The 17,911-nt window shown below is 54.9% G+C and overlaps 2 protein-coding genes across 5 annotated transcripts; both read right to left on the bottom strand.

The window, feature by feature from the left end:
* Positions 1–81: 81 nt before the first annotated feature.
* On the bottom strand, positions 82–7,646 carry Ssh3 (slingshot protein phosphatase 3). 2 transcript variants are annotated; one of them, XM_059263368.1, is made up of 14 exons: positions 7,391–7,646; positions 6,920–6,960; positions 6,145–6,376; positions 4,562–4,677; positions 4,415–4,486; positions 4,152–4,217; positions 3,849–4,037; positions 3,664–3,757; positions 3,385–3,513; positions 3,222–3,268; positions 2,427–2,573; positions 2,012–2,212; positions 1,655–1,919; positions 82–693 (listed from the first exon to the last, which is right to left on the bottom strand). In XM_059263368.1, the coding sequence occupies exons 1-14, from the start codon at positions 7,454–7,456 to the stop codon at positions 421–423; spliced, it is 1,938 nt and encodes a 645-aa protein (XP_059119351.1). In that variant the 5' UTR covers positions 7,457–7,646; the 3' UTR covers positions 82–420. The 2 variants fall into 2 exon arrangements, with proteins under 2 accessions (XP_059119351.1, XP_059119357.1); XM_059263374.1 differs by having other exon boundaries at positions 6,920–6,957.
* Positions 7,647–8,621: 975 nt separating this feature from the next.
* Ankrd13d (ankyrin repeat domain 13D) lies at positions 8,622–17,700 on the bottom strand. Of its 3 annotated transcripts, XM_059263351.1 has the most exons (15): positions 17,400–17,693; positions 16,726–16,861; positions 16,511–16,635; positions 15,757–15,802; positions 15,532–15,675; positions 15,141–15,330; positions 11,965–12,031; positions 11,485–11,566; positions 11,220–11,281; positions 10,993–11,123; positions 9,873–10,030; positions 9,662–9,778; positions 9,408–9,571; positions 9,236–9,327; positions 8,622–8,990 (listed from the first exon to the last, which is right to left on the bottom strand). In XM_059263351.1, the coding sequence occupies exons 1-15, from the start codon at positions 17,487–17,489 to the stop codon at positions 8,777–8,779; spliced, it is 1,818 nt and encodes a 605-aa protein (XP_059119334.1). In that variant the 5' UTR covers positions 17,490–17,693; the 3' UTR covers positions 8,622–8,776. The 3 variants fall into 3 exon arrangements, with proteins under 3 accessions (XP_059119334.1, XP_059119326.1, XP_059119342.1); XM_059263343.1 differs by having other exon boundaries at positions 9,408–9,778; positions 17,400–17,700; XM_059263359.1 differs by lacking the exon at positions 9,236–9,327 and having other exon boundaries at positions 8,790–8,990; positions 17,400–17,690.
* Between the last annotated feature and the right edge of the window lie 211 nt (positions 17,701–17,911).

The following is a 17,911-nucleotide window of genomic DNA, read 5'->3' as shown; positions in this document are numbered from 1 at the left end:
ACTGAAAGTGCTATCTGCCTTTGTGGCCACTGGTTCCCTGGCCTAGCTGCCTGCAGTAGGAGAAGAAGGAACAGGACGGAATGGCCAGAAGTTGAGGGCACCAGAAAACCTGCCCTAAAATTTTCTGCTTTTAATTCCATGGCTGCATAAAGTGTTAGAGAGTGAGTGGGAAAAGAAACTAGGGTCTTCTTACCCTTCAAGGCACCTTGAACTGCTCTACCCATATACCCTATGTAGAAAAAGTCTTGAGCCCTTGACAGGTAGACATGGGTCTGAGCCCTAAGGCTGCAGGAAGTGACAAGGTCTGGGAACTGCTGGGGAGGAGCGATATGGAGTGTTCAGGCCCATAGGTGCAAAGGGCGCCCATCTAAGCAGCTGTGACCAGTCTCGTTTAGTGTCTAGGGGACAGAGTAGAAAGGCTTAGGCCCCACCGTCCTCTCTGCTCTCATCTACACTGGCCTGCCTCACCACTTTCCGGAGCCTAGGTGCAGAGGACACCCCAGCCTCCCCCTGCTCTTGGAAGGCCCGGGTCCTGCTGGCCACCAGGGCAGCACTGTGAAGGGCAACCACAGACTGGCGAGACTTCAGGGCAGGCCAAGGCCCCTTGCGAACCCGTTGACCACCTTTGGCTGTTGAGAGCTGAGAGATGGGATGAAGAGACTCTTCATCTGAAGACTCACGGGAAGAGAAAACCTGGGTGGGGGAGGAAGAAGGGCCACAGGGAGCTCAGAGCCAGGAAAGGGGTGGGCACACACTTCCCAGGGAAAACAGCACCAGCCGTTCCTTGCCTCCCATCCCTGAGCTTTCTTCTGGTCCCTAGCAGCCTTCTTAGGCCACCGAATCTGACGTCCACCACCTTCTCCTCCCACCCCTCTGCCTTTGTACATTCAATCCAGTGAGCCACAGCGGAACCCTGACGGGGCCAGGCCCTGAAAAGAGCTCTGTGGATACCAGTGTCTTGGTGCCTCATAGGACAATAACCCACCATCAATCCCATGCCTCCCTATTGGTCCATACCCAGCACCTAAACATTCTGCCTGCAGGTTCCTTCTGAGTCCGCCGTGTGACCTCATGTCACATGTGGGGCCCGGCTTCCTCAGGCAAGGGCCAGCTTCCTGTCCTAACAACTCTCAGCACACAACATGCTTGTCCACCTAATCCACCGGGTGAGTACAAAGGCCCTTCTCTGCACTTGGCTGTGTGGCTCCTCGGCTTTAGGAGGGCATCCGGAATGCTCTTACCTACCCTCTCTAGTAGAGGAAGATTTGCCAGCCATCAGCTGGCAGTGGAGCTCACAGCTTGAGGAAGATGCCCACTCCAAAGCTAGGAGCCAAGCCCCTTAGGAAATGGGCCAGTTTGTCAGGCTGGGACGGGACTGTTCTTGTTCCCAGTCAGACCTGCAACTGCTTAGACCCTGGGACCACCGCTCTTCCCTGGCCTGGCACAGAAGGAGGAGCCCAAAGGCGGTCCCCACCTTTAGGTACTCAGGACAGTCCTGAGTTGCCTGGCGCAGAAAGGTGTGAGGCGCTCAGTATGGAGGAAGCGAGGACAACACCCTATGTGAGGGACCTAGCGGAGCCTTAAGTCTAGCCCTTAGCCCCCACATTCTCCTCTGCAAGGCTACTGCAGGCCGAGCTCTCCAGCCCAGACTCACCTCCGGCAGGTCTCCAGCCTCTGGGGTATTCTCTGGCTCTGAGGAGGGCTCCAGGAGGCTGATGGAGCGCATGACTCCTCGGAGGTTGATGCGGGGCCTCAGTCCAAGCTCTTCTTTTGGGGTCTCCTCTAAACTCATAACCATTACCTCCCCACTGCCCCCTGGTTCTGGTGGAAGAGGTGGCAATGGTGTAGAAACTTCGGGTGCCAGGGGCTCCTCTGGGGAGACCACACCCACCTTCTGCTCCCAGACATGGCTCTGCCGGCTGTGAGGAGGTGGATCTGAGTCAGCTCTGAGTGACACAGCAGCCACCCCCCAGTATACACACCACCTTCTCCCTCGTCCCTTCCCCCATACCTGGCAGTCAGAATGCCCTGGTAGGTCTGTAGCTGGCGCAGGAAGCCAGGGTTGGGGCGCACGATGGGCCGGAGCTCCTGCACATGGATCAGGGCTTGCTCCAGGCCCCAGCCATACTGTTTCATGGCATAGGCCAGCACCGTGGCGGCAGAGCGGCTGACGCCCATCTTACAGTGGACCAGCACCCGAGTGCCCTGTGCTCTATGGAGGTGGGACATGGTCAGTCCACTCTCCCTCAGCCCCAGTGGCCTGCAGACTGGGAAGGGGCAGGTAAGGGCTGAGGACCCAGCAGAGAGAAGGCAGTGAGGCCAGAGAGATCAGTGAGGGAAACAGAACCAAAGGCAGCATGGGCAGGAGGAGGGCACCAGTCTCCGCCGGGAGCTGGGGCTGGGGCAGCAGACTAGGAGGAGCCCACCTGGCATCCTCAATGAAGCGGTGTGTCTCCTTCCAGTGCGGCAGCAGCTGGGCCGATTCCTCATCCCAGACACGCACGTTGTGATAGGTGAAGCGCTCAGGGAAGAAGTTGTCGATCTCTCGGGCCATGTTCAGGATGTGGCTTACCCTGTACCAGAGGGTCCAAACCAGACTGACTGTGGCAGAGGAACCAGGCTCACTGGCCACTTCTGTTGGGTTCTTGGTTCTGAATCAGGGGATGGGAACACTTAAAGTAGGAAGAGAACTGAGCCAGCCATCTGCCAACTGACCTTGGGTACGCTGTTTTACTCTGCGGATTGAGTTTCCGCGTTAAGTCAACACTAACCCTCTTCCATGACTCTGACTACAGTTAGCTTTCAAGCTTAGCTGAGATTAGGGGGCTCTCAGCAACAGGTGATAGGGCTACAGCAGGTCTCCCAGAAGCCCACGGTGGGGATGGCAGGTTCCTTTCAGAAGTGGCAACCACATCTCTATTAGAAGGCATTTTTCTTCTGCCGGCAGAGGTGGCCAGGTGGGCAGGAACCTCCTCTGCTGGCACGTGCCCACCAGAACCCCTGGTCTCAGCACAGACAGACCTCATTTCTGCACTGCCCTGTGTGCCTAGTGGGGCAGACGTGCTGCTGAGGCCTCAGAGCCCACGTGAGTGCAGCCCCCCCAGCACTGGGCTAAAAGCAAAAACCAGCAGTGCAGGGGGTGACCTAAGGTCCCAGACACTGGCCAGGCTACCCCACAGGAAGACTGAATGACTGGCAGTCCTGAGGCTGGGGAACTCTACCTGTTTCTCTGAAGTTCCTCCAGATTGGCAGCATTCCACTCAGAGCCCTGTGGAACGGGAATGGAAGAAGAGGGCTGGGCTCCCGTGGCTGGCCTCTAGCTCCAGGACCTGTCACAGTAGCTGCGTGGGTGACCTGGTCCCACCTCCAACAGCCTGCACTCACCAAGTAGAGGTGGGGGAAGATGCGGGAGGCCCGGTCTTGCTGGGCCATGAGCAGCAACATCTGGTTGTCGATAAAATCGCGGTACTGCTGGAGAGGGCGTCCCAGACGCAGCTCCAGGGCCTGGCGGATCTACGGAGTGGTGCACGGGAAGAGTCCAGGTCCCCAGACCGGTGAGGCCTGAGGATGGCACCCTGTCCCCTCTACACAGCTGGAGTTAGGGGGAATGCCTCAGGACTGGAGGAAAGCAAGGTGAGCCTCAGGCCCAGGCACGCTGCCCACCTCTTTGGAAGTGACACTCTCTAGGTCACTGGCGTCCAACACCTGCCACAACTCAGCCAGGATCGCCTGCTCCATCTGCTCCTGTTCTGAGGCCCTAGTAGTGATCCTTCAGTAAGAGGCCAACCCTTCACTGTGGTACCCACCCCTCCACCTTTCCTTCCCCTCCCCCAGCCCCCAGCACTGACTGTCCAGGCTCAGCAATAGGTGGTCGCAGGGACTCCAGGTCAGACATGGCCATCCACTCATTGAGGCAACCCTGGTCAGAGTTCAGCTGCTCCTGGTAGTGAGCGGCCCAGACAAGGGCACTGCCACCAGGCACAAGGCCACTGCCTAGAGCCGCCTCACAGGCCTGGTGCAGTACCTGCAGCGTGGCCCTGGGACGAGAAAGCGAGGCTGAGATACACAGTCTTACTTGGTTCCCTCTCCTGGGCCTGCAGGCCATCTCCCAGGAAGAGGCTGGCCTAAGGCTAGGCTACTGCAGCACTTACCACATGGTCTGGATGGAGACTGGCTTGAAGATTCGGCTCTGACCACCAGATGTCACACTGAAGCCCCTGCAGAAGACCCAGGGAGGGTAGAACCAAATACCAGGCCCTCAGAGAACCTGTTCATCTGTCAGATGGGGGAGGCTGAGGCCCAGAGCTAGGTGACTTTCCCATGATCGCAGGTAAGATAGAGTGGGTCCCAGCCCTGGACCCATTGTCCTCAGTGCCTGCCTCCCTTCCCTTTCCCTCCCGTTACCACCTCTTACCCATCACCGTCCAGGTACACCTGGGTATCACTCCAGAGGGGCAAGACCAGGCCCAGGGTGCAGCTGTGGGAGCTGACAGGAGACAGGAGAGCCATTGTCCCTCAGCACCTCACATCTTTGCCCCAACCCTCCTCTCCCTACTCCTACCTGCTGTCAGGAAAGTCCACCCCCAGAAGAATGGTCTCCTGACTCAGACACTCTCCTGTGGACACTACCAGCAGGTAGCGGAGTCGTGGGGGCCGGGCTGCCTCCAGCTGGGCTGCCTGGGAAAATGGAAGAAGCTGGGAATCATAGGGGCTCCTGGCTCTGCTCCTTCACTCCCACACAGACACACCTTGTGCCTTGCTGGCCCCTGTTCCCAACTCCCAGACAGAAGATCAGTGGCTACCTGAGAACACAGTGATACTCAAATTTTGTAATTTATGGCTCAACAAACTGTCTTTAAAAGCCTTAAATGAGGAGTGTTAAGAAAAGGAGGGAGGCTGGGGATGGTGGCGGCACACGACTTTAATCCCAGCACTAGGGAGGCAGAGGCAGGTGGATCTCCACGAGTTTGAGGCCAATCTGGTCTACAGAGTGAGTACCAGGACAGCCAGAGCTACACAGAGAAACCCTGTCTTGGAACACCACCTCCCCCGGCCCCAAAAAGGGGGGTGGGGTGGGGAGGATAGCACTAATAGAGGCAGCCTCATTTTTGTTTCTGCCTAGCAAAGAGGTTCTATCTTTTGAAAAATTATTTTATTTGTAAGGATGCTTTGTCTGCATGTATGTCTGTGCATCACATGCATGTCTGGTACCTAGAGAGACCAGAAGCATGTCAGCTATCCTGGGATTGGAGTTAGAGATGGTTGTGAGCTACCATGTGGGTGCTGGGAATTGAACTGAGGGTCCTCTGGAAGAGCAATCAGAGCTCTTAAGCCCTGGATCATCTCTCGAGCTCTGCAAGATTTTTTTTTAAAACCCTGACACTCGCCAATATTTTATTTGAGAAATGCCTTCTACCAAAGGAATGATGTAGGGCCTCATACATGCTAGAAGGATTTCATCTTATAATGGGTTAGAACAGCACTCCTGGGGCTGGAGAGATGGCTTAGTGGTTAAGAGCACTGGTTGCTCTTCCAGAGGACCAGGGTTCAATTCCTAGCATCCACATGGCAGCTCACACTTGTCTGTAACTCCAGTTCCAGGGCTTCTGACACCCTCACACAGGCATATATGCAGGCAAAACACCAAATAACATAGAAATAAGTTTAAAAATTCCTGTTGTAAAGCCTGCTTTACCGAAGCCTGCATCTTGTTTTTCCTACTTTGCTGCCAACAGCGAATGTCTGCCTCCACACTCTTTCAGGAGCTGGCTCTTAGGTTCCAGTAGACCCCAGTCTTCTGTGGGTGCTCTGTTTGCCTGGCTGGCACAGCAGCTACCAAGGCATGCTTCACAAACCCTGGGAGTATGAGTTCATCTCTGGGCAACTCACTAGTATCAACAGGGGCCTCCTGTGGATCAACAGAAACCTCCCTCAAGTAACCCCCACCTCTTGGCTCACACAGGACAAACCTCCCTTGTCTTTTCACAGCCCTCTGGAGACAGACATGACCTTGCCCTGCTAAGATGCCTCTGGCTGAAGTGGCAGAGTTCCTGGGGTTTGGGTAATCCTCCCTCCAACTGCCTGGGTGCCCCCTAATCTCACAGCATTGCTCCTCAATCGATACAAGCTCTGCACGGCCCCTACCAGGCGGATGTCGTCCTGTGGTCTCAGCAGCTCCACCATGAGGTGCAGATGCTGCCTCTGCACTTGTTTCCAAGGACTCTGGAATTCTTGCCCGTTGTCGGTCTGGTCCTCAGTGAGCTGCTTCTCACCCAAGACTTCCTCCGTCGGCTCAGAGCCGGCCTCGGCTGCATCATTTCTGTCTCCTCCATCCTGAAGTCCCAGGACAGCCCCTCGGAGCACGGCAAAACTCTGCCTGGCAGAGCGATAGGGAAACGGTTCTGGCCATAGGTTTTCAAACTTTAGCAAGGGTGAGTCCCCCCAGGGGATTGCCGAAATGGATTGCTAGCCTGCTCTCCTGAGTCAGCTCTCCGGGAGTGAGGCACAGTTTGCAGTTTTAACCAGGACCCTGATAGGGGTCAGTACCCAGAGGGCCAGCCTTGAGCTCACATCTGAGGTTGTGTCCCTTTCCTGGGTGGGCTCAGATGCTCTAAACTTGTCTAAGCACCTATACATCTTCAGGTCCTATCCTGCCCTTGGACCTGTGATCACTGGCCTGAGCCAAGGTCCAGGGAATGTGTGAAATCATCCACTGACCAGGGCCAAGGTAGGCTGGTTCTTCCACAAGCCAGGAATGTGATGCTTGCCAGTTCCTCCCACAGCACCTGGCTCCCACCTAAGCATGAGTTTATCAGAATACTTCAGTGAGTCCTCGGTCCACGCAAGACACCTGGATTCCACAATGGCAGCGGCCAGGGCACAGGCTATAAGGAAGCATATGTCTGGAGAAGGGACTCACCTGCGCTGTAGCCGGCCTCTGCGCCTGGCCACTCGGTCCTGCTGAGAAAGCAGCCCGGGGACAGAGTGAGAGAGCAGCCCCCAGGACAGGAAGTACCCAAAACCTCTCCTCCTCCTCTTCCCTCAGGGGAATCCTAGGTGGGGGGAATAAATCTCCCACTGAAGCCGCTCCCCTCCTCAGGCCCCAGGGGAGCCCCGGCACCGTGGGGCTGCAAGGACGGGATTGCAGAATGTGGGAGGGATCTGAGAGGATCTGGGCCTCTGCAGACTGGGCTGGCTCTCAGCACTTCGCATCTACCTACCTAGGTCGAGCTCTTGGGAGCTTCAGGACCTCCCCAGTGCCCTGGAACCTGAGACTCAAGGTCCCTCTCCGCCTACTCCTAGGCGTGAGGCCGTCTGCCAGGGGCAGGACGTGCTCTCTCAGGCCCGGCTGGCAGCCAACTGCGAAAGGGTAAGACCAAGCTAAACTCACCGTGGGTCCCACAGGCGTGGAGTGGCCACTAGCCGGCGGCGAGCGACTCACTGTGACCAGCGCCATAAGGCCAGGCCCGGGTCACCTGGGCGAACCCGGCACGACCCCTCCCACAGCCCTACGGTCAGTCCCTGCCTTCGCACGACCAGGAAGAAGAGGTTGGAGCCACTAGGGCCTGGCACCTCCTCGGGAGCGGCCCTTAAAGGGCCCGACTCATGCCCAGTCCGGCCTCGCGGAGCTAGCACCGAGCGGCCGCGGCCCCTCCCCTCCAGTCTCGGCTCAGCTCGCCCCGCCCCGTCCACGCTGGAGGCGGGGCTGGGGGTGGGGTCAAGGGCGGGGCGCAGGTGAGGAGGCGGGACCTCGCTTTCTCCCTTGGCTGGTCCCGCAGGAGGCGCCCAGCCCTCCTTGCTACCCCTAGTAAGATCAACTGAGTAGCTTTGGACCTCCCTCTACTGTTTGGTTTATGCTCTGGCTCCTGGGAAGGAAGGAGCAAGGACAATAAGTCTTTTGTTTTTTTGAGACAGGGTCTCACGAAGTAGCTCTGACATGCCTGCAACTCACTATGTAGGCCAGGCTGACTTGGAACTCACAGAGATCCACCTGCGTCGGCCTCCCAAGTGCTGGGATTAAAGACTTCGCCACCATGCCTGGAGGGACTGGGTCTTAAATCTACCATCCCATCCAAACTTGTTCTCCTTTTCACTTGGCCTTCTTTCCTCCACTCTGAGGAAATTTGGAGACCAGCAAGCTTGTGAGGAAATGAGTTCGAGTCTTAGCAATAGTCCACAAAGCCCATAGGCATTTCAAAAGGTCCACTCTAGCGGTGAACAGGACAGGGCTGAGCCCCCTCCCCAGTTACTGTGTGCAGAGGGTGGGGTGTGACTGGCTTAAAGTCACTCTGGTAGAAGATATTTGAATCTGGGTAGGAACCTGTGCCTAGGCTGCAGGGATGAGGGAGCTTTCCCCAGTGGGTAGAATCGGAAGCCCCAGCCTTTCTCCTCCCCCCGCCCCAGGAGCATGGGCCAGGTTCTGGGGAGACCAGGTCTGGTGGCATTGGGGTAGGCAAGGTAGCACCCAGGGGAACTTCAGACTCCCCTGGAACACCTGTGAGGGGATGGCCTTATTTTACAGCTGTAGAAACAGAGGTTCCAAAGCTAGAGATGAGGTCACCATCCTTCAGTAGTCCCCATTCAGTGTCCCCTTGGTTCCAGCCCATGGAGCACAGCAAGTCTACTGCTGATGGTCTCTTTATTTCCACCTCGGCCTCACTGCCAGCCTGCCTCCGGGACCCCAGACCCCAAGCTCAGCAGCAGACAGTTTATAAATAAATAAATACAAAACAGGCAGAAGGAATGATCCTGGAGAGCCAATCTAGGGCCAGACAGCTCAGTGGTCTGTGAGTGACAGCTGCAGGATCCGCTGCAAGTCTTCTTCCTCCTGCTGACCTCGTCGCTCCCGCTCCTCCTGTTCCCTTGAAGACAACTCCAGAGCCAGGCGAAGCTGCTCCTCAAAGCTTGGGGGTGCAGGGGATGGAGGTGTCCTCTGAGGAGATTCTGGACCCCTGGGCTCTGTGGACAGCTGTAGGCTTTCCTGGAGGGCCCTTCAGGGCCAGGGTTGAAGGAGAACAGACCAATGAGAAGGCTTGAGGAGAAGCCAAGAGCATGAAATTGTGAGGGACGAGGTGTCAGGGAGAGAGACAAGCAAGACTCTTGTGGCCTTTCCTGCTTCTGGTGGTGAGCAGCGTTTTGTCTTGTGAAGGTATGGAGCCCTCGATCAGAACTCCCTCGCTTCCCACCCTCCCCACCAGTCAGCCAAGGACCCACACACAGTTCGTGGGGGACTCACTGCTCCAGCTGAAGCTGCTCTTCAAACACTGTGACTTGGGGAGGAGGGAGAATGCCAGGCCGTGTGTTGGTCAGGGCTTCCCACACAGTCACCTGCAGCAGTCAGAGCCCAGAACTGTCACCTCAGGCCTGTGGCTGTGGAGGTCATGACCCACCTTCCGCTTGCACCCCACCTGCTCTGCCTCTGTGCCCGCCTCGAGCAGGCTCTGCTGGATGGCAAACTGAAGCAGGTCATCATCCTCATCCCGAAGGGGTTCGCTGCGTTCGGCACCCAGCACACTGTACCCCTCAGGCACCTCGAACACCGAGGGGTCCACCTCACATGGAAAAGGGTTTCCTGGGCAGGGTAACAGAGGGGTCACGTTCAGCCCCAAGGCTGATCGGGGAGCCGCACAGCCACCTAGCTCTCCTGCAGCTATAGCCATACCTGAAGCAGAACCGGCAGAACCGGGGGCGGGGACCCACACGGAGCTCACAGGCTCATCACAGCCACACAGGTTACTGAAGGTGATACGGGCATTGAGCACGTGGAAGAGGGGAATCTCTGAGAGGAGAGAGCCAGGTTTGAGCTGCTTGCCCCTTGCAGTAACCCCAAACCTGAGGAGGGTGTCATGCCCGAGTCCTGGCTGCCTTCTCACCAATCTTGACCGGGAAGCCTGGTGGGAGGCGGAGGGTGATGAAGTCCCGCAGCTTGGCAAAGTGAGCATTGCTGATGGCCATCAGGTCGATGATGGGTGTCACCTGGTCACCCAAGGACAGTGGGTGCTCCTCACTTAGCCACAGTGTTGCCTTGAACCTATCCAGCCAACCAGAGAGAGTGGGTCAGGGGCCCCTGGTGCCTCACCCTTGCTGGTCGCCTGCCTGTGGTGCCCTTTCCCCTCTCCAGCTCCTATGGACTGGTGCCCCGGGAACTCAGCACTGGCTCTAAAGCCTCATGTGTCTCAGCTCCTGGCCCATTCTGGTGCTGATGGCTCTTTTGATCTGCATGAGGAGAGGCAGGAGCCAGCCTGTGGGCTTATCTGGGCCTTATCTGCAGCCTGGTCTTTGTCCGAAGCTAGTCAGCACTCTACCCTTGACTGTGCTGGACACAAACACAAAAGCGCCGTGCTTGGGTGTTGAGCCCAGCCCAGAGGTCAGCACTCTGGGGTTGAATCTCATCTCCAATCAATGTCTGAGGAGAGCCACGTGAGGCTGCGTGACATCTGTGGGACCCGCTCTAAAGCATCTTCACCGTGACTACATCCATGTGACCATGGACATCTGGTTGACTTTTTGTTTTTCTGAAAAAAACAGACTCCCAGAAGGGAAGATTATTTCCTTGTGATATAAACCACTGGACGGCAGAGCTGTGGGCCCTTCCCACTCTGTCATGCTCTGGTCCCAGGCACATGCTCACTGAGTTGAACAGAAAAACAAGCCAGGAATGGTGTAATCCCACCACTTGGACTGTTCTGAGTTGGAGGCCAGCCTGAGCTACATAAAGAGCTACAAGCCAGGGCTACAAGTGGGACCCAAAATAAACAACAAACAAACAAACAAACAAGCAAATACATTGGTGACGTCACCCAAATACGCCCAGGTGCATGCTAGGTGTCCAAACCATGGCAAAGACAGACATGGCTCCCACCCTCTGGAGCTGGCCAGGGAGAAATCTACTAGGTGAGCAGATCCCTCACTGTGATGCACTCCATGCATGACAGGACCCTGCTGATGCTCAAAGTCTTTGGTGGGACTCCCCAACCTGCCCCCAGACCTCACCTCTGCACTTTGCTGGACATCTCGATGGGGCGGCCAATGTTTCTCGATTCCAGGCTGAAGCTGGGGTCAAAGTACTCCTCGGGGGAAATTGCTGTGGGGTTGGTGGGGCTGGCGGCCTGCTGCACGGGAGCCTGAGTGGACCCCAGGGTAGGACTTAGCCCTCAGTAGGAACAGGAGAGTGCCCCACCCACCCAGGCTTGGCCCAGCCCTTCTCCAGTCAAGCTCACCCCACTGTGGGAGGAGTGCTGCTGGGCCATCCCCAGGAAGGACTGGAACGGAGTCTTCCCCCCTGAGAAGAAGTAGTCAGTAGTGGAACCGTGAGGGAACTTTGGGCAATTCCCCGGCCTGTGTTCTGCCATTCTCTGCCTGGGAGCCTCCTGCTGAGTGGGAGAGGGTTCCACAGGAAGAGGGAGGCCCCCCGCCCTGCCGGGGCTGTTGAGCCCTGGCCGGACCACTGGATGACAGACAGTGGGCAGGCGCACCTGGGTTTACCTTTGCTCCGTAACTTGTCCTGATCGGAGAGGTGCTCTGTCCTTGTGCGTGTCACCAGCTCCACATTGGTGGCACTGTACACCTGTGGATCGAGGGGAGACACAGGGAACTCAGGGTTCAGAGCCTGCTCTTCATCAGCCCAGGACCCAAGTCCTCTGTTCCCAGAGACACACAAAATTTCCCTGCAGGAAAGCAAGTGGCAGGGTCTGAACCCCAGGAGTCACTAACAGGGACATGTAGTCAGAGAGCCAAGAAAAACAAAAGAAAACAGAAAAGCACCCACTACTTCATCTCAGAGCCCAGGGAGGGGTCAGCAGGGGCTGGGTCTCTGGGCCATAGGAAGTCACTTTGGTTGATTAGGCTTCTGGGGTCAAAAACCCGATTCCGCCTCTCTCTCCACAGCATGAAGGGGTGAAGGAGCTTAGCCTCCAGGTCCCACGAGGCTATCCCCAAGTCCCCTAGCCCAGGAGTCCTTCCTGCCTTGGCCTCGTAGCCACTAACAGTCTCCATCTTCTCAGACCGCCATCCCCAGATGCCACATTTGTTCCTGCAACAGACCAGACAGGAGAGGTGAGGACACGTACCCCTTCCCAGTCCACAGCAAGAGCCCTTCACCTAGCTGGCAGCCCTGACTACTCAACTGCCAAGGTCCTTGCCTACAGTGACACACGGAGGGGCCTGGACCAGGACTGGACAGCTATAACATTCACACAAGGCCAAGGACTAGAGGCACAAGAGCAATTCTTTATTTTATTAGCTATGATAATGGTGTTGGGGCTCAGTTAAAAACTCTGCATGAATGCAGAGACATTTATTATTGAGATGATAAGATATCTGGGATGACTGGTTCTTGTTACTGTTGTTTGAGAACTCACTATGTAGACCAGGCTGATCTTGAACTCACGGAGAATCATCTGCCTCTAGCTCCTGAGTGTGCACATACACATACAAAAATATAACAGTAATTTAGATGAAATGGACAAATTCTTTGTAAGGCCCGAACTACTGAAACTGACATGAGAAGAAATAATCTAAACAAGGTCTACAGCAAGTGAGCAGATGACTCTCTTTCTCTTCACCATCGTCTACCCGGAGAGAAAAACACAGGACTGAAGGCTTTACCATGGAATTCTATCAACAGTTTAAAGACTTAGTGCCAGGTATTTGCCAACTCTTCTATGAAATGGATGATGAGGTCATACTTTCCAACTCATGCTATTAAATTTTGCCCACATATCAAAACCAGACAAAGATATGAAAAGGAAACTGTCAGGTCTGGTATAACTCGGGTGCTCGCCTGGCACGCACAGACCACCGTATAACTCGGGGTATTTGCCTGGCATGCATGGACCACCAGCATAGAAAGAGAGAGAGAAGTAAGGGAAGCACATAGATTGGCTACAGACCAATATTTCTTATGAATATATAGACAAGATCCTCATCAAACTATTAGCCAACAAAATCTAACAAGCCGGGCGGTGGTGGCACACGCCTTCGATCCCAGCACTCGGGAGGCAGAGGCAGGTGGATCTCTGTGAGTTTGAGGCCAGCCTGGTGTACAGAGTGAGTCCCAGGACAGCCAGGGTACACAGAAAAACCATATCTTGAAGAAGAAGAAAAAAAAGCTGACAAAATGGCTCATTGAGTAAAAGCACCTGCCACCAAACCTAGTGACCTGAGCTAGGTCCCCAGGACCCAGCTGGTAGAAGGACAGAACCAATTCCCTAAGGCTATCCTCTGACTTCCATATGTGCATCACGGCATGCATGTGTGCCTGTGACACACACACACACACACACACACACACACACAGGCACACACACACTAAATATTTTTAAAAGTACAAAAAATTCGCCGGGCGGTGGTGGCGCACGCCTTTAATCCCAGCACTCGGGAGGCAGAGCCAGGCGGATCTCTGTGAGTTCGAGGCCAGCCTGGACTACCAAGTGAGTTCCAGTAAAGGCGCAAAGCTACACAGAGAAACCCTGTCTCGAAAAAACAAAAAACAAAAAAACAAAAAAAAAAAAAAGTACAAAAAATTATTACAAAGCAACAGTCATTATGATAGTGAAGGTGATTGCCTTTAATCCCTACACTTGGGAGGCAGAGGCAGGGGAATCTCTGTGAGTTTGAGGCCACCCTGGTCTACAGAGTGAGTTCCAGGACGGCCAGGGCTATACAATGAAAATATGTCTTGAAAACAAACAAACAAACAAAAATAAAATAAATAAAACAAACTCAAGAATTGGAATAGACATTTGTCAAAAAATAAAAATGAATAAAATGACCCAATTTGCACATAAGAAAATCTTCAGCATCATTAGTCATTACAGAAATGCCAATCAAACCCATAGTGAGGTGTCTGTCCCATTCATCAGCCTAGCTGGAATGCCAAAATCAGAGAATGACCAATAAGGAACATTGGTGAGAATGTGGAGAACAGACTGTTGGTAGCAATATAAAATGATTTGGGCCACTTGGTAAAGAGTCTGGCATTTCCTCAAACAAAAAAAAAAATATTGGGTTGTTATATAACCCAGCAGTTCCACTCAAAGGTTAGTAATATATCTAGGAGAAATGAAAACACACATTCACATAAAATTTATATGAAAGTATACAGTTTGATTATTCCTAATAGGCAAACTGCAGGAACAACCCAAATGTGATGGAATTATATAAATAAAGAAATAAAGAATAATCATCGGGGCTGGAGACATGGTTAGGAGCATTTTACCTCTGTTTTTGCAAAGGACTGGAGTCGGTTCCCAGTACTCACATGGTTTACCACTATCTATAACTCCAGTTCCAAGGGCTCTGATGCCCTCTTCTGGTCTCCTTGGGCACTGCATGCACACGGTGCTCATAGATACATGCAGATAAAACCCTCATACGCCGGGCGGTGGTGGCACATGCCTTTAATCCCAGCACTCGGGAGGCAGAGGCAGGCGGATCTTTGTGAGTTCGAGGCCAGCCTGGTCTACAGAGCGAGATCCAGGAAAGGCTCAAAGCTACACAGAGAAACCCTGTCTCGAAAAACCAAAAAAAAAAAAAAAACCTCATACACATAAAATAAAAATAAATCTAAAAAAAAAGTAATTATGGTATGTTCGTACAATGCATTCATCCATAAAAAGGAGTGAAGAGTTACATCCTACAGTTACAGTTTGGATGGACCTTGAAAACATTATAAAGTGAAAGAAATCAATACACAAAAAGCAACAGATTTTCAAATTCCATTCATGTGCAAATAGCAACAGAGAATAGATTAGTGGATACTTAGGGCTGGGTAAAGGAAGATGCAGCTAAAGAGTTACTTCTTGAGATGATAAAACCTTTAAAAAATTGACTGTGATGATGGCATATATTTGTTAACAAAAACCACAGTAACCCCTGAACCCCAATCTAAGCAGTCTCTAGTGCAGGTGGGGTCAGCCTCCCACAGGTGTCAGGAACCTTAAGGATAGGTCTGCTTTTATTAAGGGTAGTTTATGTTGGGTGTGGTGACACACACCTACAATCCCAGTACTCAGGATTTGAGATAGGAGGGTCTCTAGTTCAAGACCAGCCTGGGCTACACAGTGAGACCCTAACTTTTAAACTTTTAACTTCCTAGCTCTCTTCCATGCCCACCCATGGTGTGCCAGGCCCCAACCGACCTCTCAAAGGCCACATTGCGAGTGTCCAGGTGGGTGGAGACTATAGGAGACGTGAGGCGACTGGCCACATGTTCCTCACTGGGCCGCATGGCAGCCAGCAATGCTTCCGGTTCATGCAGAGCTGGACCTAGGGTCTCGGTGTGCACCACCTGCCGGTCATGGTCCACTTCCATCACCAAGGCTCCTGCCTCTGTCAGCCGCAGGGGTGTCACAGGAGGGGAACATATCAGTGCCAGGCCCCACCAATGAGCTATCCTCAGCCACCTGCTAAGTAGATCCATCCTCAGCCCCTTGGTCCCCCTCCACTCCCAGAAAGGGCAGAGATAGAAGTCACAGGAGAATCTGAGGGTCCCCGAACACTTGTCCCTGCCACAAGTGCCCCAGAGCTCACCCTGGCCCCTGAAGATGAAGCTCCTCCGACCACGCTGCCAGGTCATGTGCTCAAAGCCCAAGAGACTAGTGTCCACTCGTAGGCTCTCACCACGCTTCCACACACGGTACACGTCGCTTGGACACATCTTGGACACAAGGGGTACTGCAAGGGGTCTCAAAGTCATCGGGAATCTTCCCCAAATAGCCCGCTCCAAATCTTAGCAGCCCATCGGTCCCCACTCACCCCAGCTGGTGAACTCCCACTTCATTTCCACGTAGAAATCAGGGGCCTAAGAGAGACCAAAGCTACCTGTTAGGGCCTGTGAGTCTGGTGCCATAGCCTAGTAGGCCTTGGGGCTCACAGTCCATCACTCCTCTTTGGGAACCCACAAATTGTGCTGCAATGCTGTGGCCCAACTACACTCCCACTCGAATCAAACCCTGCCAAGGAGAGGGCCCAAGTAGGCCCTAAAATGGTCTACAGATAAAGAAGCTATCAGCACTGGATGGCCTGGGGCCAGTCAACATGGCCCACAGGCCACTGTGGGGCCCTCCAAGGGCCTTTGTCTTTTCTGTGTCTCAGAGTCCTGATCTGTAAAGGGGACACAATGACACTTCCAGGAACAACCGTGCTTCTGTCCTCTGCATGCTTAAGGATGAAGTAGGCATTCCAGGGTCCAGGCCATCTCTACCCAGTCACCCTTCTGGAAAGTTACCTTCTCTAGGAGGCTCAAGGCCTACCATTCTGCCCAAGAGATTCCTGGCATCAGGAACCCTTAGTGCTGCTGAAGGCTTTCCTTCCAAAAGACCTAGTCTCATGTGCATGGGCCTGGGAGCCTCTATTTCTCACATGACCTTTGGCAGAGGTAAAGGCGGTGGGAAAACATACTGTACAGTCCAGGTACTTACTCTTCAAAGGCCAGGCCTGTCACAGGGACCAGGGTGACCCCTTATGATGCCCCACTTCCTTACTGACCACATCCTACACCCTACCACACCTGACGGAGTTTGTTGAGCAGTTCTGGAATGCCAGCCAATCTCTGTGTGGCCCTCTGGAAGTCCCGATACTGGAGTACCAACTGCACCATCTCAGGGTCTCCAGTGCTGACTGCCTCCTGCAGGACTGGAGATAAAAGGCTGCTGGGGAAGTCCTCTTAGTGACCCCAGGCTTGACTACTCACTCCCACCCACCAACCCCTGCCCTGCATAGTACCTGCCCAGCCCTGGTGGCTCTCTTTGCCCACGTTGGCATTATGTCGAAGAAGGACTCTCACAGACTCCAGGTTCCCCAAGGACACAGCCAGCTCCAGAGGGGTCCGCCCTCGGGGATCCTCCTGTTCAATGTCGTGCTGAGGGAGATGGGACACTCAACACAAGGCAAGAGAGAGCCAAAGCAAGGAGGTCACAGGGTTGAAAAGGGTTAGAGTTACTATGGGAAATAAAGAGTAACCGGGTCAGTGGGAAGATAGAGGGTGGCCTATGTGGGCTGGAGGATGTCGGGGTAAGGGAGGCAATGAGAGCCAATGGCAAGGGTCTGCTCATTTCTCCTGCTCGCTGCGACCCATAGACTCGGGGGCCTAGCAGCAGAGTCTAGTGAGGGATGTCAAGAGTCTGGATCAGCTTGAGGACCAAGAGCAAGGTTCTTGTCCTCAATTTAGCTCAGAGGTGGAGGGTGAATCCGGAGCTTAGTGCAATACGAAGTGGGCAGAGAGCAGAGCTAGGCCCAGCGCCCGAAGATGCAGCTAAAGGGCAGGTGACCTGGGCTTCCGACAAGGCTGGAGCTAAGGAGTAAGGATGCGGCTGCGGAGCAGAGCAGGGGCAAGTGGGCTGCAGGATGGATTCCGCACCTCGGCGCGGGGACCAACCGGATCCACCGCAGGGCCTCACCTGGCGGCTGTGCAGCGCGGCCTCCAGTTCGCGGTGCCGGTTCGCCCAGACTAGCCGATGCAGTGGGAAGGTGGGGCCCAAGCCGGCCATAGTGGGCCTCAGCGCCGCATCCCGAGAGAACGGCCCAGCCCTTCTTGGCCTGCGCCTGGCACTGCCCCCGCGCCTCCGCTCCGAGCCGCACCTCAGCTGCGCCGGCCACAGCCCCGCGGACCCCTGGCAGGAGCCGCGGCAGCAACAGCGAGGGCGGCAGGGAGGGCGGGCCGGGGAGCGGGGGCGGGGCTACATGGGGATAGGGCGTGGCTTCGGGCTCCGTGCCCCCTCGCCTCCAGCAGCCATGGCAACCACTGCAGGCCTGCGCGCTGGGGGCGGGCGGGGGGGTGTTGTCCAGTCTCCAGGGCAACCACACGCGCCCCTGGAACAGCAGGAACCTCGTTTTGAAGCCGCCAGGGTCGGTAGGGGGCGTTCCGGAGGGCGGGGCCTAGCTGCATCTCTACCCGTGCCTGCAGGGGGCG

The sequence above is a fragment of the Peromyscus eremicus genome, chromosome 1, assembly GCF_949786415.1.
Source record: "Peromyscus eremicus chromosome 1, PerEre_H2_v1, whole genome shotgun sequence".
NCBI lineage: Eukaryota > Metazoa > Chordata > Mammalia > Rodentia > Cricetidae > Peromyscus > Peromyscus eremicus.
This window is presented reverse-complemented; position numbering and strand designations above follow the sequence as displayed.